General features: G+C 32.3%; 2 protein-coding genes across 2 annotated transcripts; one reads left to right on the plus strand and one right to left on the minus strand.

The window, feature by feature from the left end:
- Positions 1-3426: 3426 nt before the first annotated feature.
- Positions 3427-8580, minus strand: LOC114126429 (uncharacterized). Its single transcript, XM_027990372.2, has one exon. It carries the CDS (start codon positions 8578-8580, stop codon positions 3427-3429), a length of 5154 nt encoding a protein of 1717 aa, XP_027846173.2.
- Positions 8581-23539: 14959 nt separating this feature from the next.
- LOC126553545 (uncharacterized) lies at positions 23540-24925 on the plus strand. The gene has a single exon (XM_050208693.1). The coding sequence runs from the start codon at positions 23540-23542 to the stop codon at positions 24923-24925; it is 1386 nt and encodes a 461-aa protein (XP_050064650.1).
- The last annotated feature ends 1381 nt before the right edge of the window (positions 24926-26306 follow it).

The following is a 26306-nucleotide window of genomic DNA, read 5'->3' on the forward strand; positions in this document are numbered from 1 at the left end:
AAATTTCTATACTATTTTGATGTAGGGTTGGCCCTTATACAAGATGCTTGTTTTATCATAAACCAATTATTATTTTAAAAACTATTAACATTTTTAAAGCAATTAATTATATTCCCTACCTATATAAAATACAATTCCGGATTAGCATAGATCAGAATAATGTTGTATGTAAATATACATACCATTTCAATTTTAATTTCTTCAATTTCTTTATTTTTTTCATCTAAAAGACTTAAAGCATCATTCAGATCTAGATTTTTCAATTCCATCTTATTCTTAGTTGTATGTAGTTCCTAAAATATTTATTAATTTAAAATGTTAGCCCAAATGGCAGTGTTGTAAAGTATTTGAGTAAAAGTATTCAAATTTAGAATATTTTATTTAGAAGTACTTAAATGCTATTTTGACTATAAAAAATTATTTCAGAACTAAAAAGATTTTTTTTTGTATTTGAAGATTATTTCAAATATTTCTGAAAATTAGGTATTTTGAATACTTTATTTTAATTTTTTATTAATTTTTTAATTTTAATATTACTTAAATACTTTTTAAAAGTATATTTCACAACACTGCCTTATAGTAAAGAAAATAATTACCTGTTCTAAATCTTCATTGTGTTTTACAAATTTTTTGCAAACAGATTTGTAATGTAAATAAAGCGGCCCTCACACGATCAATATTACTGACAGTATAATTATTGACAGTATTTACATTACTGACAGTGTACTCCTCAAACGGTCAGTATAACGGTCAGTAAAAATTAGTGTCAATTCACAGTATTGATCTGTATTTACATTGTTCGGGTGTTCGTTTGGTCAGTAGGTTAAATTAAAGTAATAATAAAAAATTAATAAAATATTTTTTTATTTGAAAAACAATAATTTTCTTATAATGGACGAAAATCGTCGTAAAGCGTGCATAGCAATTATTTTAGCGTTTTCTATTCCAAGTAAACGGATAACTAATAGGAAGCGATGGGTAAAAGACTGGATTAGCAAACGTAAGAAGTATTGTCATTTAAATCTGTTAAAAGAAATCCAGCTTTCCGACCCAAAAGACTACCAGAATTATTTTCGAATGAACATTGACATCTATAATAAATTACTAAGCATGGTAGAACCACTTATTATTAAGAAAGATACTAATATGAGGGAAAGTATTCCTCCAAATCAAAGACTGGCTCTTACTCTGAGATACCTTGCAACTGGGAGATCGTTTGAAGACTTGAAATATTCTGCAGTCATCGCGCCAACAACCATAAGTGAAATCGTGATGGAGACTTGCAAAGCTATAATTATTGTTCTTAAGGATCGCATTCAGGTTAATAAAATTATACCTATTAATGCTTTATAATAAATAATTATTTTAATGATATAAACAGCACATTTTATTAGTTTTTACAATATCATTTCTACATAGTTATAATGATTTAGTAATTATACACAAATTATTATTGATAGGCTTGTTCATTAAAACTTGTAAAATATGTTGATAAATTTTCGGAAAGTGATATTACATTTTCTGCCGATGCACTTGTAGAATGATCCGTCCATGTTAATGGTGTTGTTGAACGACTAAAATTTCCAGTAGTACTTTGTGGGTTAATGTGAACTGAATTTCTATTCAATGTCCTAAGTTGAGCCTCAAACAAAATGTCATTTATAGCTTTTTCTGCAAATAGTTTTTGATTTGAATCCAAAGTTTTGAGTTTACTAGCCCACACTTTTGCTATGTCTAAATCACTACCTTGGTTATTGTCTTTAGCTAAATAACCACATGCCAAGGATAACAATTCGTTTTGTTGAGCCACAGTTGATGAAGTCTTTAGTTTTTTCGATTTTTGTGTTAAGAATGATGAATTATCATTTATCTCGACTGGTTCAATAATGTCATTATCAGTTCTCTAAAATCAAATAATATTAAGCAAATTAAAAATATATATATATATATATATATATATGTAAAAAAATTAATTAATTAATAAATTTAAGCTTCCGCAGAATACTGAACAATGGAAAAGTATAGCAAATGATTTTGGATGCAAATGGAACTTTGAAAATTGCGGCTCTATCGATGGTAAACACGTTAATATAAAAAAAACCTAAAAATTCGGGTTCTGTGTATTATAATTATAAAGGTACATTCAGTATCGTATTAATGGCAATAGTTAATGCAAATTACCAGTGTTGGCTCGCCTTCAGCTTTAATAATAAATAGATTAATGAGCCTTAGCGGCCGGGAGGGTAGGCAACTTATTGCACTACCGTCCCATGAGTATAATAAAAGATTTGGTTGTATTTTGGTATATTAAATAATATTACAATAAATAAATAATAAATAATTGCCTGTTTGGCTCAACAATAAAATTACAATAAATAAATAATAAATAATTGCCTGTTTGGCTCAACAATAAAATTACAATAAATAAATAATAAATAACTCATGTTGTGAATGATATTATATTAACTAAGACCCGTCGGTCATGACTAATTATACTAAATATAATATCACATACCCTTGGGGTTATGGCGTCTTGAGGTGCCGGGATCCGTAATAATAATAAGTTTAAAAACAATAAAAAGTACAATTGATCCCGCACACACTCAAGAACGCCGCTAACCTCAACACGAAGAAACAAGAACTCACAATACACACTGCTACAGCGGACACACAACTCAACAACCACGAGGAACACAATCTTCTGCTGGTAATCAATGACCGCCCTAAACTGGGGAAAACAATTAATGATGGGCAATAATGCGCGAACGATAGTTACCAGACAGAAGAAATCACAAAACACAAGAAAAACGTGGTTTGACAGCTGCAGCAGGAACAAGAAACACAGTATGGCACGGGGCACGGCTTGCTGGATCGTGGGCAGCGGACCAAAGTAAAGTGCACGAATTCACATAACGGACAGGAGAACGAAGAAACTCAAAAGAACGGTCTTTCAGTGTCACCACACTAACACAATGAACAATGGAAAAACTAGAAACCTTGTGACACTGAAAGCATGACTAGATGAAAAACTTAAAGTTTTGAACATAACCGAATAACTAAGAAAACATTGATAATGATTCCACAGCTGGCCGGTCGCACACTAACGCCTGATAAGCGTCAGCCGACGAAGGCTGCAACTGTGGAACGCACCGTTACGTGCACATGAAAACGATAACAGAAGAAAACATAGATAACACAAACATAATAACAAAAAAAGGCCATATTGGCACAAACATTTTCCCCCCCTTGAAAGGACATAGGCCTTTCAAAGATAAATATACAAATTAGATATGAAAAATTCAGACTACAATTACTAGAATAATAACAAATTGGTACAATTTAACAATAAGGAAATACATAATAATAATAGTAAGGTAATACAAAATAATAATAGTAAGGTAATACAAAATAATAATAGAAGATCGGTTAGGCTGCATCCTCTTCCTCCTTAATACTTGGCAAGATTGCAATTTTTGATGTTGGACGTTGAAACTCCCTTCCAACTGAATTAACAACAGTGACCACACGAACAATTCCATCAATTCCTGGATGGACCTTGGTGATTCTGACCATCTTCCATTTCATCGAAGGCATATTATCTTCCCTTAGAATAGCTAGTGAACCAACTTTAACGTTATCCTTTTTAGACAACCAGCAACCTCTTTTATGAAGTTGGGGCAGATATTCTGTGCTCCACCTCTTCCAAAACGTTTGGGCTTGTACATTAACCAGACCCCATCTTTTGATTCTATTTAATGGTATCCCTGTGCTGTCAGGTTCAGCTGGTAGTGTTAAGCTTCCTCCAACTAAGAAATGGCCTGGGGTCAATGCGTTCAAATCGGATGGATCATCGGAAACTGGGGATATTGGGCGAGAGTTTAATACGGCCTCTACACGGCAGAGTAAGGTATTCATCTCTTCGAACGTTAGAAGACCCATTGTGTTTATCTTTAATAAATGCTTTTTTGCTGACTTCACAGCCGCCTCCCACAGACCACCAAAGTGGGGTGCGGAAGGGGGTATGAAGTGCCATTGAATTTTGAGATCCGAAAGTGACTCTTCGATTGTGCGTTGTCCCTTAACTTGTTGGAAGTATGAGTGCAAAATCTTGTTGGCTCCCACGAAGTTCGTGCCGTTATCACTATAGATATGACTACAATAGCCTCGACGGGACAAAAATCGCATAAGGGATGCTAGGAACGCCTCGGTGGTAAGTCCACTGACCAATTCCAGGTGGATAGCGCGAGTCACAAAACAAACGAACACAGCAATATAGCATTTAATGCTGACCACTTTACGTATGCCACTACGAATTAGAATCGGTCCACAAAAATCAACTCCAGTCTTGGCGAAGGGACGTTCAATATTGACTCTTTCACGTGGAAGAGGTGCCATGAATGGAACAGTTAGAGATGGGCTGGAGCGAAAGCAAATTATACAGCGCCTGACAGTTTGATTAGCAATAATTCGACCACGAATTGGCCAGTACCGAAGGTGAATGTTAGCCAATAATCCTTGAGGGCCAATGTGAATTAAACGTTTGTGTTCATACTCAAATATCAATCGTGTTACTGCACACTTAGCTGGTAACACAATTGGACATTTGCTAGTGTAGGCAATATCAGCATTAATGAGGCGGCCTCCTACACGCACTAGACCATCTTCATCCATAAATGGGTTTAAAGCACGCAGTGCACTACGACGTCCAACATGCCTACCGGCCTTGAGTTCAACAATCTCTGACACGAATGAAGTGGATTGTGCTTTTCGAATTAATACCATAGCAGCATAGGTTAATTCAATTACACTTAGTGAATTCAATCGCCGTTCAGGAATAATTTTGATACGAGCATTGTGACAAAACCTTAGAACATATGCAGCAATACGGTTCATTCTGGACCAAGAAGAGTACCTCTCCTCGAATTGGCACTCTAGTGGTTGAATTCCTAGCAGGACGGGACGCATGTTTTTGACTTCAGGTAGCTCTGTAAGGGTGGCATTATTGGATGGCCACAAATCTTCGGAATGGGCCAACCATTTAGGACCATTCCACCAGAGTTCATTTGACAACAGTGATTCAGCGGAGCAACCTCTTGTAATTACATCTGCAGGGTTACTTGTAGTTGGTACATGATGCCATTGAGAAGGCTGGGTTAAGTCTAATATCTGTGCTACTCTGTTGGAGACATAAGACTTGAGCGGTTTGTCAGTATTAATCCAGGAAATTACAATGGATGAATCTGACCATAATATTACATTAGCAGGGTCACAGTATATTTTGATACGTTCCAGTTCCCTTGTAACCATGTTGATCAGCTCCGCCAATAGAAGTGCCCCGCAGAACTCCAACCGTGGAATGGTAGTAGGCTTTAATGGAGCTACTCTTGATTTGGAACAATATAGATGACACTGAGATGTAATTAGTGAACGGAAGTAAATACAGGCACCAAAGGCATTTTGTGACGCGTCACAAAAGTCATGCAATTGCACTGATGTAACATTATCAAACGGAACTCGACGTGGAATTGATAGTTGTTCAAGAGACTGGAGACTCTGATAGAAATTTGTCCATTTGGTTTGCAGATCAGGGGATAGTGGTGTGTCCCAGTTTAACTTTGAAGACCACAATTGTTGCATGAATATCTTACCTCGAATCAAGGCTGGTGTTAGAAATCCCACCGGATCATATACACTATTTATGTTAGAGAGTAATGTCCTTTTAGTCATGTGCAACGGCCTTGACAAATCCTTAAAGACAAACTTAAAAGAATCATTACTTGGCTGCCAAGTGAGACCTAGCGTGCTAACAGTATCTTCATCATTAATTGGCAGCAGGTAAGTAGGATCACTTTCAGGAATGGAAATCTTTGACATTACTAATTTTGAATTAGAACACCATTTTCGAAGAGGTAGATTGGCTTTGTTGAGCTCGTTTGATAGATCTTGAAATAATTCATAACACTCAGCTTCATCCTGACCACCACTCAGCAAATCATCAACATAGAAGTCTTGTTGGATAGCACGCTGTGTTGCATGATTGGTGACACTGTAACTCAGCTCAAGCAAACACCTGGTGGCCAAGAAAGAAGCGGCTCTAGTACCGTAAGTTACTGTTAGTAGCCTATAGTCCTTCAATGGATCAGCAGGGCTCTCCCTATAACATATTCGTTGCATGTCACAATCATCTGGCGAAACCCGTATCTGTCTGTACATTTTGGCTATGTCAGCGGTAAGAACAACCTTGTGAATACGAAATCTTAAAATAATAGATATTAGATCAGGTTGAACATTCGGTCCACATAATAAAATATCATTGAGACTCTGACCGGACTTAGTGGCAGCAGACCCATCAAAAACAACGCGCATTTTGGTAGTTAAACTGTTTGATTTAAACACAGAATGATGCGGAAGGTAATAAGTAGGACCATCAGTTTTTTGAGCCAACTCCATGTGTCCCAATTCAAGATATTCGTTCATAAACATTTTGTAATCTGAAGCCAGCGTTGGGTTTTTTGACAGCTTGCGCTCAAGATTATAAAATCGTTGCTGAGCCATGAATCTTGAATCGCCTAATACTGATGGGTCTCGAACAAATGGTAATTTTACAACAAATCGCCCAAGATCGTCTCGAGACACATTACATTTAAAGTGATCTTCGGCCTTGATCTCAGATGAGAACTTATTCGAGCTTGACTGGGTGAACAACGCTATAGCTGAGTGATTGCAATTACTTACAAATAAACTAGTTGGAGGTGATAGCATTGTGTCAATTTGAACTGATCCGGTGAAAATCCAACCGAGACTAGTGTTGTGAAGAGTAACACGCTGACTGACCTTCATTTTTTCTCCAGTAAATAATTCAAAAAATATCTCTGCTCCAAGTAGAATATCAACCAAAGCTGGTTCACTAAAATGAGGGTCAGCTAAACAACTACTAATAGTGTGTGGAATATTTAATGGTTCTATGTTGATGCACTGACTGGGCACTCTGTTGGTGATAGAATTGATGACATGGAAGTTAATAAATGCTTTAAAATCATTTATTCTGGAACACATTGTAGTACTAATCATGGTGCCCGTCTTGGCAGTGATTGACCCTATGCCTGCTATAGATATTGAGTTATTGACAACATTTATTTTTAATTTGGATGCACACTCTCTGGATATTAGGCAGACTTGAGAACCAGAGTCTAGAATTGCACGACACTGAACTTGATTCCCAGCTGCATTTTCTAAATTAACTAGGGCAGTAGCTAATATTATCTGCTTGGCAACATTGGATTTGTTATTTTGTTCGACGTAGGTTACAATAGACTGGTCCTGTGACAATGATGACGGCTCATCCGCCATGTTAGGAAGATTCAATGGTGCATCGTTATGTAGTTTAGTGTTGTGCCGTTTTCCACATTTATTGCAGTTACCACCACGGCACTGACGGACTTGATGACCAGGAAATAGACAATTATAACATAGCCTGTTCTTAAAAACTGTATCTTGGCGCTCAGGCAGAGACATTTTACTAAATCTGTCACAACTTGATAAGCGATGCTGCTCAGAACACACCAAACATTTTCTATCTTTAAAGGGTGCACTATCAGTTTGCTTGGTAAATAGAACTCTTTTTTGGATTGGACGAGTACCAATAGACGACTGTTTATGCTGGGTTGACTGGTTGCCTGCTTCACCAACTTCATAGGCAGACACACGATTTGATAAGAACTTTTCTAAATCACTAAATTTGGGAAGATTCTTGGTTGACTGTAATAGTTGCCATTCGCCGACGGTGGTTGGGTCTAATCTGCAACACAACAAGGTTACCAGCCACGCGTCCCACTGCTCCACCGGCTGATCAAGTGCCCTCAGAGCATTGACTTGTGATACAACATGGTGATGTAGTTGCCGCAACTCATTTGCAGCAGGCTTATGCACTTGCGGCGTTTGGAATAATGAACGAATATGCGACTGGATAATAAGCGATTTGTTCTCATATCTTTCAACTAGAGCATTGTAGGCTGTGGAATAATTTACATCAGTCGTAGGAATGGTACGCACTACTTCAGCAGCAGGACCGACCAGACAAGATTTCAAATAGTGTAAACGCTGTACATCAGATAATCCTTGGTTGTGGTGAAACATAGCATTAAATGCATCGAGGAATGAAACCCAATTTTGTAGATCACCATCAAAGGTAGGGGCAGGAATGAACGGTAGTTTCATAGAATCCCGAATGATAGGCTGCGATGGTGCACTTGAGGTGTTGGATGGTGCCTTGGAATAGCGCTCAACTAAATCTAAAATTTCAGCCTTAAGCGTACAGAAAAAATCATCAACACAAGTCCTGTGATCTAGCATTTCAACCGTAACTGCTGTATGATTTTCAATATCGTCTTGACAGGCTTCATATTTGGACATGTATTGCATTAGACTGTCCAGTCTAGTTTGAAGTTGGTTCAGAGATTTGGTAGCAGGGTCAAACTTGTCTATGAATGTTTTAATTGAATCCATGGACCTTTTGGCGGAATCTCTTTTGTTGATCATCTTTGCTAACTCAGGAGGAAGTCGTTCGTCGTTGATTCCCATCTTGATAGAAGAGTGAAGATTTTACAATTGTATAATAATATAAAATGACACACTAGTGATAGAATTAATTAACATATAATAATCCAAAAACAATTTACTATTAATGTATAATAAACAATTGAGACCTAATTGAGCGGCCACTATGACACTGAAAGTAATTTAATTGTTTGTATACATGAATGGCGCACATATATAAGGCTTAACTAAACTTAATAACAAAAATGAGCAGTGCAATTAGAAGTCTCAAAATATTGGTAAGATAGATTACTGAATAACAATATTATAAAAATAAATATAGAAAATACAAAGTTTGAATAGATATAAAAATTACAACATGAAATAAAATAATAATACCAATACAACCAAAAATCACGTCGAGGTCACCAAATGTTGGCTCGCCTTCAGCTTTAATAATAAATAGATTAATGAGCCTTAGCGGCCGGGAGGGTAGGCAACTTATTGCACTACCGTCCCATGAGTATAATAAAAGATTGGTTGTATTTTTGGTATATTAAATAATATTACAATAAATAAATAATAAATAATTGCCTGTTTGGCTCAACAATAAAATTACAATAAATAAATAATAAATAATTGCCTGTTTGGCTCAACAATAAAATTACAATAAATAAATAATAAATAACTCATGTTGTGAATGATATTATATTAACTAAGACCCGTCGGTCATGACTAATTATACTAAATATAATATCACATACCCTTGGGGTTATGGCGTCTTGAGGTGCCGGGATCCGTATAATAATAATAAGTTTAAAATACAATAAAAAGTACAAGATTGATCCCGCACACACTCAAGAACGCCGCTAACCTCAACACGAAGAAACAAGAACTCACAATACACACTGCTACAGCGGACACACAACTCAACAACCACGAGGAACACAATCTTCTGCTGGTAATCAATGACCGCCCTAAACTAGGGGAAAAACAATTAATGATGGGCAATAAATGCGCGAACGATAGTTACCAGACAGAAGAAATCACAAAACACAAGAAAAACGTGGTTTGACAGCTGCAGCAGGAACAAGAAACACAGTATGGCACGGGGCACGGCTTGCTGGATCGTGGGCAGCGGACCAAAGTAAAGTGCACGAATTCACATAACGGACAGGAGAACGAAGAAACTCAAAAGAACGGTCTTTCAGTGTCACCACACTAACACAATGAACAATGGAAAAACTAGAAACCTTGTGACACTGAAAGCATGACTAGATGAAAAACTTAAAGTTTTGAACATAACCGAATAACTAAGAAAACATTGATAATGATTCCACAGCTGGCCGGTCGCACACTAACGCCTGATAAGCGTCAGCCGACGAAGGCTGCAACTGTGGAACGCACCGTTACGTGCACATGAAAACGATAACAGAAGAAAACATAGATAACACAAACATAATAACAAAAAAAGGCCATATTGGCACAAACAACCAGTTTATTATGGTTGACGTTGGCGCAAATGGGCGAATTTCGGATAGAGGAGTAGGTACTGTATTATACCAAATTTTGGGAAAAATTTGAAAACCATACTTTAAACATTCCACCACCGTCATGTTTAACAAATACTATTGAAAAATACCCGTATGTATTTCTTGGCGACGAGGCATTTTCATTAAAGACGAATCTTATGAAACCATATAGTCGACATGATTTGACAAATAAGCGCCGTATTTTTTATTACCGCCTTTCGCGTGCCCGTCGTGTGGTAGAAAACGCTTTCGGAATACTAGCCAGTCGGTTTGGAGTTTTTCAAAAACCAATAAACCTCGAACCAGACAAAGCGTCTACAATTACATTAGCCTGCTGTTATTTGCATAATTTCTTAATAGAAAATAATAAACATCTTTATTGTTCAAGAAATGTCCTCATAACAGAAAATTTGGAGACAGGCGAACTTCAAATTGGCGATGAAATAACCGAAAATGTGTTAACTCCTTTGCAAAAAAATCCTATTCGAAATAAAAGTGCGAATGCGGAAATTGTAAGAGATAAATATTGCGATTACTTCAGTAAAGAAGGTCAAGTCCCATGGCAGTTTAATATTAATAATATACATTAACTAATTTATATTTGTATTATTCTTTTATTATATTTTTAAAAATAAAATAATATATCTTAGTGATCTTACCTTGTCATTATTTGTATCGTCGTTTATCGATGAAATACTATCTACTGGTTTTTCCAAATCGGCCAAAAACGCCAGTTCTTCAAATAACCAACTCGAAGGTTGATAAATGTCGTCAGCTCCAGCGCCACTTCTTTTAGAATCATGAATTTTTTTGAATTTTTTACGGAAATTACTTCGTAAAGTATTAATTTTCTTTTTTACATCATCTATAGAAGCTTCAGGCTTAATTAACTTATAAACAACTAATAATTCACTATAAGCATCTTTTTTTTTGTCTCTATTACTATAGTCTTTGCAACGAATATCCTATAAACATTTCAAATCTTTATACTTGGAAACAAAATCACGTAATTGTTGTTCACGGCATTCATTCGGCGTTTGGAAATTCATCACGTGCGTCATCCATCGCTGCGATGTCAATACTGACGAAATGTCAATATCGACCTCACACTATCAATATAATCATCAGTAACCAAATACTGACGACTCGATATCCGAATTTTTCATCAGTCATCAGTATCGTTTTATCATACTGACAGTACATCAGTACTCACATCACACGATCAATAATACTGTCATTATCCAAAATACTGTCAGTAATATTGATCGTGTGAGGGCCGCTTAACGTGACAATATATAATCATTATCCGTTAACTTACTTTCCGTTGATGTGACAGACATATTTTCGAAAACAATTCTTTAGGTGCTTACGGTAAAAGCCAAAAGCTAACAATATTTGTTATAAATAAAATGTTTAAAACAACTCTCGAGGTAAAAGCCAAATGGTGACAATATTCCTGGTATACAGATATCTTTATTACCAAACTATAAAGGTACAATCATGTACAATTATGATACATACAGAATGTTCTTAGTAACATAAATTAAAGTTTACTTGATGGCTAATCCTCATTATAATTTGTTTTTTTTCTTACCAAAAGAAACCTCAATTACTTTTTAAATTTGTATTTAAAGAAATAACTAATAATTGATTTAATTATACATATATTTATAATTTAAAATGTTGTCTAGTGTTATAATACACTATGTATACAATGAACCGACAAACAATTAGGAAAATCCAAGATACATGGGTAAAAGTACAAGATTAATCTTTAAGTGTAGAAACATACAAATATATTATGTGTAGTACAGTTATTAGGAAAATCCAAAATATAAATGTGTATAATACAATAAAAAAAAATTACAATAAGTACCTACCGGTTCCCCCTCAAAATATCCCATGCATCAAAATATATATATAATGTTAATAGTGTACTGTGTTGAAACCGAAATAACGTTTAATGTCAAATATTCGACAGACCGCGATATTACGTTATCTTATTATTATATATTTTATTATCATTATCTGAATCTTCGCACGGTCGGGTCAGTGACCTAAGTTGTATGTTGACCGTTTGTAAATAATGACGTTATAATATTATATCAATTATTACATTTATTATATTTATAGTTAATTATTCAGTTGTTAAGTAGATATTTATGTTTTACACCAATAAAATTATACTTTTACCGAAGTACAAGTCATTAGTAATTTAATACAAACCCCCCTTTGGCCCATTTAAATAAAAAAAATATAAATATGAATTAAGGGATATTATTGGAGATATTTTGGATTGGGATATTTGTAACGGGGATATTTTCAACGTAGGATAATTGTAACGGGGATATTTTGATGCATGGGATATTTTAAGGATGCACCGTACCTACCTACCTACTCATGATTTTGATAACAAAAAACAGATTTTTATAATATTAAATCTTATATATAAAAATGAATCGCAAAATGTGTTGGTAAGCGCATAACTCAACAACCCCTGGACCGATTTGGCGGAATTTTTTTTTAAATTGAAGAGCTCATTGCGGAGAAGGTTCTTACGGACGAAAAGTTTGAAAAAGTTATCAGGTTTGAGAAATATGACGAGATGGTGATGAAATTACAGAGGCGCCATCTGTCCAGCAAATAGTAAACTAAATTATTTTTGGTAGTCAATGGCAACCATTTAAATAAAATAAATAATTTATTTAAAATGTTATAGCAAGGTTGTTTTTAATAATGCAAGTAAATAGACATACAAACTAAAATCGTTGTCATAGTAAAAAAGAAATTAAAAATCTATGTATATAAAAATGGAGACAAAAATGTATAAGACAATGTATAACTATCACTGCAGTTCAGCAAGAAAATAAACTATATTAATGTCGCTATTGATTATGATTGAATATAATAGTTACAGATCTGTTGTTATATTTTGTTAAAACCATATCAACAAAAAAAAAGAATTAGCGAAATAAGTCAATGTCCACAGTAAATTTCAAATTCACAGCAATAGACTAACATAACAAGTTATACTAAGTTTTATTGTTTTACCAATAGGCAAAAATACAAAAACCACGAGATGGCACATTATTGTATTTTACCCACTGTAGTAAAAAAAAAAAATGATATAACTTTGAAACTTAAGTGTTAGAAATTATAAACTTCTTTTACACATCTCGCGGGGTCCGCAATCCACCACGTGTGAATTGCCTACATGATAATATACTGCTCTCATAATCATAAGAGAGTCTCACGGCAACGGTAAGCAGAATTACTATAATATTATGACTTGAGTAACTCACTGACTGATAAACGTAGAGCCTGAACAATGATAGATCGATCGATGCTTACAATTTACACGGTACATTCGTAAAATCGTATCACAAATTTAGTGTGTAATAAGAAAGCATTTTACAAAATTCGCATATTAAAGTGGTGCTTTCACAAGATTTTTGAGAATCAAAACAGTCAATGAAAATGTCTAAGTTTTGAACACCGTTAAACCGAATAGTAAATAACAAATTAATCAAAATTCGAATCATATTATATAGAATTTGCATTTTTAACGGGCAACGAAGTGCACGGGGTCAGCTAGTATAATATAAAATTACTTTAATACCAATATTGTATTTAAACTTAAAATTATATACAAGATAAGTTGTATTAAGATCTCTGCAGTCACAATGTTCTATACGTCAAATGAAAAATTGGACATGTGGGAATGTTTTTTGGAAAGTGGAAAAAACAAAAGAAAAGCTGTTTTATTATACAGTCAACGATATGAGCTTGAGAGATATGTCCCAAATTCAAGCATATTTTCAAGATTAAAACAAAACTTAAAATTTAATGGGAGTTTTAATAATCAAAAAAAAAAGAAAATTAACAAAAACTACAGAAGGATATTTAAAAATTGTTTTACAGGTGTTTGAGGAAAATCCAAATATATCTTTAAGATTATTATCGAGTAAGTAAATAAAATAAATACAAAAAAAAACATAGACACATACAATTATTTTGGTTTATTATTGTTTATTTAGAACAAATAGGAATTTCTTATAGTTCAGTTCAGAGAATTGCAAAGAAAAATAAATATTATCCATATAAACGGCGCACTGTACAGCATTTGAGATTTGATGATTGTGAGCGTCGCTTGGTTTGGGTTGCCAAGGTACATATTATTTAATTTTAATTTTTAAAAATTTTCTTATTAACCTATGTTGTATAAAACACAAGGTACTTGTTGAAATTGAAGATAATCCTCAATTCTTGGAAAGGATATGTTGGACCGATGAAGCAAAGTTTCACAATAATGGCAATGTGAATCGTCAGAATATGCGTTACTGGTCAAATGGTAACCTTCACTAGCATATAGAGAAGAATTTCCAAGAACGTTATGGCATTAACGTTTGGTGTGGTATTTTTTATGACAGATTGATTGGCCCATTTTTTTTTTCTGGAAATTTAAATGCTGATAAATATTTAAATTTTTTAAAAAATGATCTCCCTATTCTTTTGGAGGATGTACCTTTATCACGGCGAAAAGATTTACTTTGGCAGTAGGATGGTGCTCCAGCTCATATTAAAGGCACTGTTATTCAGTATTTAAATTCAACATTTGGATCAAAATGGATGGGAACATACAGTCCAGAAATATGTTGGCCACCTCGTAGTCCTGATTTGACTTCACCTGATTATTTCCTTTAGGGATGTCTTCAAAGTGTAGTTTGTAAGGAAATGCCATCTAATGTAGAAGATCTGAAACAGAAAATTAAAGATGCTTGTTCAAACGGCTGCCTACGAATTGCGTCCCCGATAAAAAATTGCGATTTGTGACATACTAATTGCGTCCCGGGTTTTCTATACCACTATACTAACTGCGTCTCAACGCAATCTGATATACTCTGATAATCTCAATCAATAATCGATATGAGTAGGTAGATACTTATGAAATAAATGTAATCGGTTAATATGTCTTTCGATTCCGTCTCGTTGACAAAATTCTGCACTTTTCTATTTAAAAATATGAGCTTAATTGTGAGTGAGGTAATGACAAGTGAAAAAAATAATACATTGATTTTTATAAACGGTTTTAAATTTTGTTTTAATAAACTATTGAAAAATGATATACAACGTTGGAAGTGTTTCAAAAAAACATGTAAGTCATACACTAAATTAAACGATAAAAATGAAATATTGGAACCTCCTACTGAACATAACCATGAAAACGACTCTGTAGAAATATTAAACAGACAAAAATTAAATAATAATTTAAAACGAAAAGCAATAGACGATCTCTATGATAAGCCCACAAAACTCATTCATAGGGAATTGTCAAATGACGTATCAACATTGACCAGTGTAGTAACCAGTGATAGTTACTGCACGCTTCTTTTACGACGAATGCACGTTCCGTCGTAGGTTGGAGAGTTGAGGTATATATAAGTTAACAATAAATTAATAAGACAATTGATACGTTTATTAACTTGTTAAAACAATAATGAAAAGGCTTTCGTTAGCGTAAGCACAAGTACTTAGCTACCGGAGAGCAAGTGACAACACTGACTTGGTCTAACTGACTCTTAACTAACTCTAACTAACTCTAATTAAATCTATGATGAGGACTCATATTTATATGGAACATGCCGTGATGAAGAATCGGATGATCTACGTCTATGAAGTGGCGTGATGTGTCTAATCCAATCAGGAAACGGCATTAGTGGTCCGACTCGGTGGCGTGATATAGTTATAGGCCACTGGACTTCGGAACTACGTTTTTATACTAAAAACGTCGGTTTACTACACCAGTTATGATTTAACTTTAATTCGCAAAAATATGCACCACGCCCGAGCATCTGTAATTCCTAAGCTACCAAATAATTTATTATATTTACATAATTCATTGAAAGAAAACATAAAAAGTAACCGAGATGAAAATTTTCTATTAGTTAACGACTATGAAAATAATATATTAGTTTTTTCAACAATAACTAATTTGAAGTTTTTAAGTCAAGTAGACACAATATTGGTTGACGGAACTTTTAAAAGTTGTCCTAAGTTATTTACACAATTTTTCACAATTCACGGTTTTTCAAATGGAAATTACATACCATTAGTTTTTTTCTTATTAATTGACAAAAGTGTAGAAACTTACAAGAAAGCATTTCTTCATCTAAATTCAGAATGTATAAAAATAATATTAATTTTTTACCAAAAATGTTGTTTGTTAATTTTGAAAAAGCAATTCACTCGGCAGTATTATTTGTTTGGCCATCTGTCGAGTTAAAAGGATGTAGATTCCATTTAGGCCAGAGTTGGTGGAGAAAAATCCAAGCTCTAGGTTTAAGAGGACGCTATACCAAAAGTGAAACGTATACAACGCTCCAGAGATGGCGTTCTGCGCCGTATCGCCGCCGACTCGGCAGACCGTAACCACGCCCATTGTCTACGTGACGGGGTCTGCGCGTCGTAGTCGCGGGAGAGGCACATTATTATCTCACAGACGGTCGTATGTAACGTTTAGCGTCAATGCAGTCGATCGTTGCGTAAATATTATCACCCATATACTTCTTATGAATCCTGTACCGTCTTAATTAGCATGCGGCGCCGCTTGCTCCTAGCGCAAATCACAAACCATTTTTTAAATAAAGCTCCTGTTTACTTAAATAATATTTTCATTACATAAAGCATATAATCTGTTAGACAACTTAGCTCGAATTATATTTATAATCTAATTACCTTTTAAAATACATGTAAAATAATAAATTTAATACGATTAAAATCATTTTTTAATAAACTTATTGCGTCTAATATCCACGTGGGCCCTTCAACCAATTTATAATTAATATTGTCTAATTAAATATATACCTACAGAAATAATCAGACACAAAAATACTAATAATATATTACCTGTGCATGTGAAATTTGAAAGAATATCACTCCTAACTTTGCACTCACAACTTACTAATTGATTTAAGTTCCTCTCAACTTTTTTAATGCGTACTAATATAAAAACCGGTGATACACGACTGCGGACGGTTCTTATCGGGGCGACCTTTTTAATAACACGATTGCGGACACATGTTGCCAAATTTATAAATAATACTTCGATAATGTGAGATTGTGGAAATTCTGTATGTATTATAGTTACAAGTCACTTTTGTTAAATACTACAGAAATAGAGTTGTAGTGACTAGTGTTATAGTGTGGTTATAGTGTTCTTTTAATTTTATAAAACTATGAAAAATTGTCAAATTATTTTATCAGAACGTGGCAAAGAGTTAATTCTACATAAAACAAACAAATATCGATTTAGGCGACAGAGGAAAGATGGAATTTTGAAATGGTTGTGTACAAATAAAGACTGTAGTGCAAGTATTTTGACGACATAAAAACCACAACAGCGTTTGAATACATATGAAAGCAACTTAGGTATATACCTAATAGGTTAAGTATACTTTTTACTCTTTTTAGGGTATACTTGTCAACAACACAAATTAATCATAATTTAATATGATATTATATAGTAAATACTTAGTTTACTTACTAGAAGAGCAAACATTAATATTGTAGGCTCAGTATGATACTCATTATTTTACGTTACAATACACAACGCATAATACTTATTATTTTATTATATTATTATCAACAAATATATGATAGATATTAGAACTTACAAATTTAAATTTATAATAATATATTTTTAAAATTTAATTTTTAGTACAAAATTGTAAAAATAGCAAAAAAATTTTTTTTTTTTCGTTTTTTTATTCAACTCATCTTGAATTCTTTTAGGTTCTAATATATCTGATCTTAACAACCTTTTACCATATTTAGGATCAATAATTTCCGGAAGGAGACAATCTAAATAAAACCTATAAAAATCATTTTTTAGACATAGTTAATTTTTGAATGTTATTTCACTTGTATTGGTACCTACTTACAATTTCAGTTGGTTTTTCATTTTATTATTCCAAAATAAATTCAGAGTGAACCAGGGCTTATTCTAAAGCGCAGTTGGGCTTATATTGAGAATTTGGAAAAGCTAGATGCGCACTTGATAAACAATTTTTGCGTAGTTTATTTAGCATAATTTATTGTTATATTTATAAGATAAGACAAGCAAATAGTAGTTCTGTGATTTCTATATGTATGTATAAGAAATTATTTGCAATAATAAAATCCTACCTACTTAGTACATTAATGATAAAAAATGTGAATTTAAAAATGAAAAATTTAAACTAATAACGACCATTGATTATAAATCAATGAGTCTACTTAACTATGTTTGTTATTAGAAATCGTAGGCAAAAGCCAACTCTTTAGTTTGGATTTTTTAAGAATACTTAATACCGAATACCGATAAAAAAAATCTCCTATAAACCGTTTATCGCCGCATGTTTGTATTATATCTATAATAATTATAATAATTAAGACAGAGATTTTAATCGTCTAAAAACTCTTAAAAATTCTCTAAGAAATGAATTTAAATTATATTTATTATAGCTTAGAAATAGGAAAAAAAATATATTTCATATTTTATTTTTATAGTATTGTTACTATAGTATTAGTTACTTGTTTAGTTCTGGTCCTAATGATCTAAATACGGAGTACCTATACAGAGATAATGGAACATAAAAGATTAGATGATTAGAAGAGATACGACAAATTCCATAGCCAAAATTAGTGCAATATTCTTAAATCAATAAATCGTCAAAGTTTGCATAATGAAACAGAAAACTAATATTTTTTTATTCATTTTAAAACTAAAAAACTATAAAGTGGACATCAATTAAAATAAAATATTTTAAACATGAATGTTTATTTTATTTCTTCAAAATAGGTTTTAAATTTTAAATTATTCCACCTTTAAGCTAAAAATGTCATAATTTTTAACTATGATTTGATATTTATATTTCAAGATTATTATAGTTCTATTTTTATAGGGTTATTAAAAAAAAAAAAAAAAATGCGTTGTTGAAAAAAATCCTTACAATAAACCCTGGAGTGAACAAAAGAGCAATGAAATCCTTTAATATGATTTTGGTTTTTACTTAGTATTTGGTCGAAAACAAACTTTATGTCCACTATTCGACGACCAAGCAGAACACTGTAAATATACAAAAAAAATACATTACAATTTTAGGTAAAATAAATTTTATAAGTACATAAAGTTCAAGTTATTACGAAATATGTTAAAATCGTGAAAATATGCAAGTAATTTTATAGTTAAAAATTCATATTTTTTTTTTATACCTAAGGTTAAAAACTTCAACACAAGGTTACTCATATGGTTTTCTTCAAGTAATTAAAAAAAAACTCGAGCGTAATTTAAGAAATTTTTTTTACAAAATTGCGTAAAATAACGATTTATCCAAATATGATTTTATAGATATTTGTTGTTATTCAAAAAAATATAAGTTGTAGAAACTTGAAACTTTTACCAGTTGTTAAGATTGACATTGCCATATAGTTTTGTTTTCAAAATATTTTACTAATTAATCTGTTTATAGGTATTTGAAATATTCGATTTTTTAAATTTTTATATTTTGATAAAAATATAATAAATATAATTTTGCTGGGAAAAAATACTTAAAAATTTAATAGAAGATGACGACAGTTGTTCTGAAATTCAAAAATTATTAAAAATCCTAGGCACAATCAATCAGTTTTCATTTTATTGATTTAACCAACTAGATCCAATTTTTTTAGACACTACCCAAATTTGTAAAATGATTTGTATTATTTATTCCCTTACTCAGAAACGTTTATATCCGATGTTTCATGAATCGTTTGTAATACATGACCAGTTACTTGTGTTTCGTGTTTACTAAAAAAATAAGTAATTTTTTTTTAATGAAATATTTGATTTTTTATTTAATAAATAAATTAGTGAATTCACCTCGATGTTGACGGTGAGCTCCAAATAAAAGATGTATCGTTGTCCTTGTCTTCGATATTAAAAGTTAAATTCGACTCACTAAAACGTATTTATTATTTTCAGAAACAATTATATTTTAATATATCTGTAATAAAATATTGTATACTCGAAATTAGAAGATTCCGCAGTTTTTTCTAAATTGTCTGTGGCAGGATTTTCTGCAGTTGTGTCATCCAATACGGATGTATCATAAACACTCGTATCGTTGACTTTGACATGAAAATTTAAATTTGACTCGCTAAAACGTATTTATTATTTTCAGAAAACAATTATATTATAATGTATTTGTAATAAAATAATGTATACTCGAAATTAGAAGATTCTGGAGTTTTGTCCATGGCAGAATTTTCACTATTTACAGTTGAGTCACCTAATACATTAGCTGGTAGTAGTAACAGACCTTCACTAAAATAAATACTTCTAACAATCATTTAAATATAACAAAAATAATAAACTATAAATAAAATAAGTACCTACCTAATACATAAGTCAAATAATTAATTAAGTTATAGGAACACATACATATACATAGGAAAATATTTTGACTTTTTTTAAGCTATTTATAGACAACTGAAATTTTAGATTTTTCTGAGTATTTGAAGTGTTTGTTTGTATGTTTGTGTGTGACGTGTGTGTATTTGTTTTCTGAGTATTTTTTTTACTTTGGGGGTTCAATTGTTCAAAAGTAATACTATTCGATCTCGATGGCCAGTCTATTAAAATAAAATAAGAATAGTGGCACATTCAAACATTTCATCCCCCCCTCAAACATGACCAAATTACGCCACTGGCACCCTTCTCCTGCTCGGTATGGTCGACAAACTTGAATAATATTGCTCCGCGCGGCAGTAGTGTGGCGCGTATACGTATAAACGTAAAATCGCAAACTTTGGAAGGCTATAAATTCCGAAATAAGTTCGTATGGTTTTTTTTTTAGAGTATCATCAAATTAAGCATGCAAAAACACATTTTGAAAAAAAAAATCCAAAACATCGCTCGGGAGCTAAACTGCATTAATTATTCCCTGAATTTATACCTTTAGATATCTAAAGTTATGTCTTATTATTATTAATTTAAATGTCATACTTACTTTTTCTTGGGGTTATTATTTGCTTTCTTGAGGTGTATATTTCTCATACGCTTTGTAATAGCTTTTTTCCCAGTATAACGTTTTTTTGTACGTAATTTTTTGGGTGACATCGTAAATATTAGATAATAGCCGCCAAATACAAAAAAAGAAATAAAACAGAACGCATCAAAACTGTTCAGGTCTTGCAATGCGCATCATAGATTTTTTCTATAGTCGTAAAGTACGAGAAAAATTTTATAATAATATCAGTTAAATAACTAAAAGTTTATTTAATAATTTGTGTTCTTTTCTTGAAATAATTATTTCAGTAGGTGAACAATATATGTGTTAACATCGTATTGTGTTACATGGTAAATCTGAGTTAGCGTAACATTTTAATAAAAAAAATTTGAAATTTTTTTTTTTTTTTTTTGTTACACAGTGAACGTGTGTAGAAATCTTTTTGTAAAAAAGGTGCTCAGAACATACATAATGGTTTTTGAAAATCAGTGTTTTTAACTGGTACAGCGGAGAAAAAAAAGTTTGAGGGGAAAAGTCTCCCTTAAAATTTTGAAATCTCCGTAGTCAAAAGGTGCTCAGAACATACAAATATATACTACTTATAAGCTAAATTCAGAAATAAGTAATTACCTAAAAATATTTTTTGGTCTCCCTTTTTTTGAAACCTGAAGATGTAGTAAACTGTTTTACCGATGATATAGTATCAATTTTACGACGAAATGAAAAAGTAGAAGCATTTACAGATTATATTTTAAATACATATACATATAACCCCCGATTGTGACTATCCTCCTTCTTTATGAGCAATGTATTCAGGTTCAATTATTACACGGACAACAAATATCTGTGAAGCTTTCCATTCAAAATTTAACGGTATGTTTTATTCTGCTCATCCAAATATCTACAAGTTTATTGATGTACTTAAAAACGTACAAAAAGATACTTACATAAAAATTCGCAGTAGTAGTCATAAAAAAAAATAAGACGTGAAATATGTGAAAAACAAGAATTTTTAAGAAGAGAAATGATTAAATACGACGTGAACGAAATAACACGTTTTGATTTTGTCAAAACTGTATCGTTCAAATTTTTACCATCCCATAAATAATATTATAACTTATACATATTACTATTTTTTTTACTTATTTTTTTATTTTTATATTTAACGACGAAAACAATATTTTTGATGTACATAATTACGAAACGATAAAAAACAATATTTTTAACCTACCTTTAGCAAATTTAATATTTGTAATTAGGGAACGGACTTTGATGCAAAATACATTTTTTAGTGAGTAGCATAGGCCAATTGTATATAATTCAATTCATACATTAGAAAATTTTAAAATAAAACTTTTATTTTGCATTTTTTCAATTTTTTTTAGATTTTAAAAGTATTTTTTGACATTTTTAGAGCATTTTTCCATTTTTATATATATTTGTAAATTGTTTTAAATGTTTCATTTTGTCTCATACATTAGTTATTTTTACGAAGACCAGCTGATTGTATATCTATCTATACGGCTGGGCGTAATTTCCATCAAATAATCTCGATTACGTTACATCCGTTACGATACGAGATATAACACTAATTGGTGTCCAATTATAACAATGTCGATTACGTGAGTATATACAATTTTTATAAGTTTTAAGTTATAACAATATTATACATAGGTACACATGACTGTTCAAAATTGTGTTTTCATCGAATTAAATAAAAAAATTAATGTTTTTTAATGCATTAGGTCGTATTTTTTAGGACATTTTTCTTATATTTTAAAACATTTAATTCCGTTCCCTATTTATAATATTGCTATTGACAGTCCTAAGTCTGTATTAAATGGGAAGGAAAATAATGTATTTACATCGGACGCAATTAGTATAATTGTTAAATATTATTGGGACGCAATTAGTGTAGTTGTTAAATTTTACTGGGACGCAATTCGTTTGCACCAGTTCAAACATCCCAAGTCATGTGTTAGTAAAAGCTACTATAGTCGGGAGAATGAAAAGTGGCCGCTGGCTAATATGACAGCAACGATTTTTTTTGCTAAAAACAGGGGTTCTCATAATGAAAATCGAGGAGCGCGATACATCGTCAGACCGGTTCACCTTGAACTAGCTAGCTGTACGGGCGGTTTTGGTTTTATAGACCTTTTTTCCCTATTTACCCTCGGTTATTGTAGTTTTATTATATGGTAGGGTCTCCTCCCTACACACCACATACCATATAATATAATATAATGTGTTATATATATTATTATATAAAAAAAAGAATGTGTATTGTATACACAACATTTGCTTCCCTGTTCTGATATTTGTCATTCGGCAACGATTATTCCACGTGTTAAGTGTTGTGTCGTGTTATATTGGCCTTCAGAAACTAAATTACATAATTTTGTTTATTAGTTATTACTGTTTTCAGTTAAATATTTTTTAAATATAATGTCTAGTAAAAATGGTAGTGATACCCGGAGTCAAACAAAAAAAATGGTTTTTAATGTTTATAAATTTATAAAAGACCTATCTAAACAAGATATAATTCTTCCGTCGATGTTCGCACAGTCTCTCAAAGTCACTGCTGAAGCTTGTGGTTTATCTGAGAGAACTGTGAGACGCATATGCAAGGAGGGCAAAGATGGTTTAACACTCGAAGATGCAGTACAAGTACAAGGCCCTACGTTCAAGTCTCCGCGGAAAACATATAGACGTTCAAAACCATTAACCGAGTTGGACGATTTTGATGCTGACATTGTACGAAGAACGGTCCATGAATTTTATGACAGGGGTGAGTACCCGACAGCTTTAACAATTTTAACCGAAGTGAGAAAAAAGTGCGCTTGGGAAGGATCTATGTGGTCGATGCGTTCGCTATTAAAAAATTTGAAATTTTCTTTTAAAAAGTGCAACGATGGTCGGAAATTCCTTATGGAAAGAAACGACATAGTTGCACTGCGTTGTACTTTTTTAAGAAAAATATGCACACTACGTGAACAAAAAGACACCCGTCCTATCGTGTATTTAGATGAAACGTGGATTAACCAAAACCACAGCAGATCACGCATATGGCAAAATGCTGAAGAGACCGCCGGACTAAAAGTTCCTACGGGCAAAGGAGGGCGTCTCATTATTTGCCACGCTGGATCTGCGAAGTATGGTTTTGTTAACGATTCAAAATTAATTTTTCGAGCTAATGTTAGCAACTTTGAAAGCGACTACCATACTTCTATGAATGCTGAAGTATTTAAAAATTGGTTTATTTCAATGTTGAACCACCTCGAAGAGCCGTCAGTCATCGTCATGGACAATGCGTCGTACCACTCAATGCTGATGGACAATTTTCCCAAAAGCAATAGCCGGAAAGCCGTTGTTGAAGAGTGGCTGAAAAATAAAAATGTTGATTTTTCACCACAAGAACGGCTGTCCGAATTACGTGAACGAGTAAAAAAACTGATTCCAAAGTATAAACGGTACGAGCTGGACGAGATAGCACTTCAAATGGGTCACGAAGTCATAAGGTTACCTCCCTACCATTGCCAGTACAACCCTATTGAGTTGATTTGGGCACAGGTTAAAGCGGAGGTAGCCAAAAATAACAATACTTTTAAGATGGCAGATGTCGAAAAATTGGCGCACGCGGCTATTGATGCAGTGACACAAAATGACTGGAAAAAGTGTGTTGAACACGCGGAAAAAATTCAGAATGAAGACAACGAAAAGGAAATATTGAGGGATATCTCATTGGAGCCAATTATCATCACATTAGAAGAGGACGACAGCGATTGGGGCGATGAAGAAAATGACGACGACATAATTGATGAAGAATGTTAGTTTAAATTGTTTAAATTATGTACATATTTTATATTATTATTTTGTAAATATTTTTAATAATTTGTATTTTATATGACTTGTACATACATTGTAATGAATTTTTATTAAATGACAAAATCATCATATTTTTATGAAAATATGTAAATACATTGCATTTAATAATTCAAAATACGCGCCTTTTTTTCACATTAGTTTGGAAACCAATTACTGAAATTTGCCACCGGGGGCGTTCGCATCAGCGGCCACTTTTCATTCTCCCGACTATACAAATGAATTACTTAGAAGACTGGCAATTTGTTTAGAAGTGGATGGTCATCAATTTGAACATTTATTAAAATAATATTATTGTAAATAAACTTAATGAACAGCTTATATGCATTGTATTTTAATTTAATTTCTTATTCTAATAATAATTAGACAGAAAAAGTAACCAATAATTAAATAAGACCATATTTAAAAAGAATATTTTACTAATGAACCAATAGGTATTAATTCAGTATGCATGTGTACACATAGGTGTCCTACATTAATAAAATAAATCGACTTCCTACTTAGTTTGATTTAACTTACCTTTGATATATCAATTTACTTATTGAACAACAAAATAAAATTATTATTATTAATAGTAACATTATTTCAAAAATATATATGATTGTTGATTAATTTAACCAATAAATCGATTTAAAAATACAAAATATATGACAATATTGTCTATAAGGGATATACGCAAATTTTCATGTTGTTAATTCCCGCTTATCAAAGGCTTAACGAATCACAATTAATACCTATTCGGTAGTGAGAATTTTACATTAAACACTTGTTTTCAGAAATAGTTTACAAATTACAACAACTGATACCTACAAAAATTACTGATGAATGTTGATCACGATTTAAGATGATCGTGCAATCGTGCTGTTAAATGTTGACATTATGTTAATTCAAGGCTTATAGATAATAATCCTATACTATAAGACCGTGGTGTTGATTAACCGTTAATTCTCGTTTATCTACAAACGTAATAAGTGATAAGACCGTATACCAAGAATCAGTAACCAGTGTTTTATTATGTAACCATTTTGGTAAATTGTATAATGTTAAATTTATACGTTGTTCACTCGACACTCGATGTTCGGCTGAGAGTGGGGATAGGATAGGATAGGATAGGTAGGTCCAATTCGTACGACCTTTGTACATGGTACTTAAACCTACTATTAACTTATTGCTATTATCGATTATGACTGTTATGGGTATCATTAAATTTAGATTTAATTTCGTTTTTACTTCTGGTTTTGACTGTTGGGCTTAATACATTGACCAGTAGCAGTAAATTTAACTAATTTTTAAGCATTAATAAGTCGCTAACGAATTACTCAAATTAAAT

The sequence above is a fragment of the Aphis gossypii genome, unplaced genomic scaffold, assembly GCF_020184175.1.
Source record: "Aphis gossypii isolate Hap1 unplaced genomic scaffold, ASM2018417v2 Contig00257_ERROPOS125673+, whole genome shotgun sequence".
Lineage (NCBI taxonomy): Eukaryota > Metazoa > Arthropoda > Insecta > Hemiptera > Aphididae > Aphis > Aphis gossypii.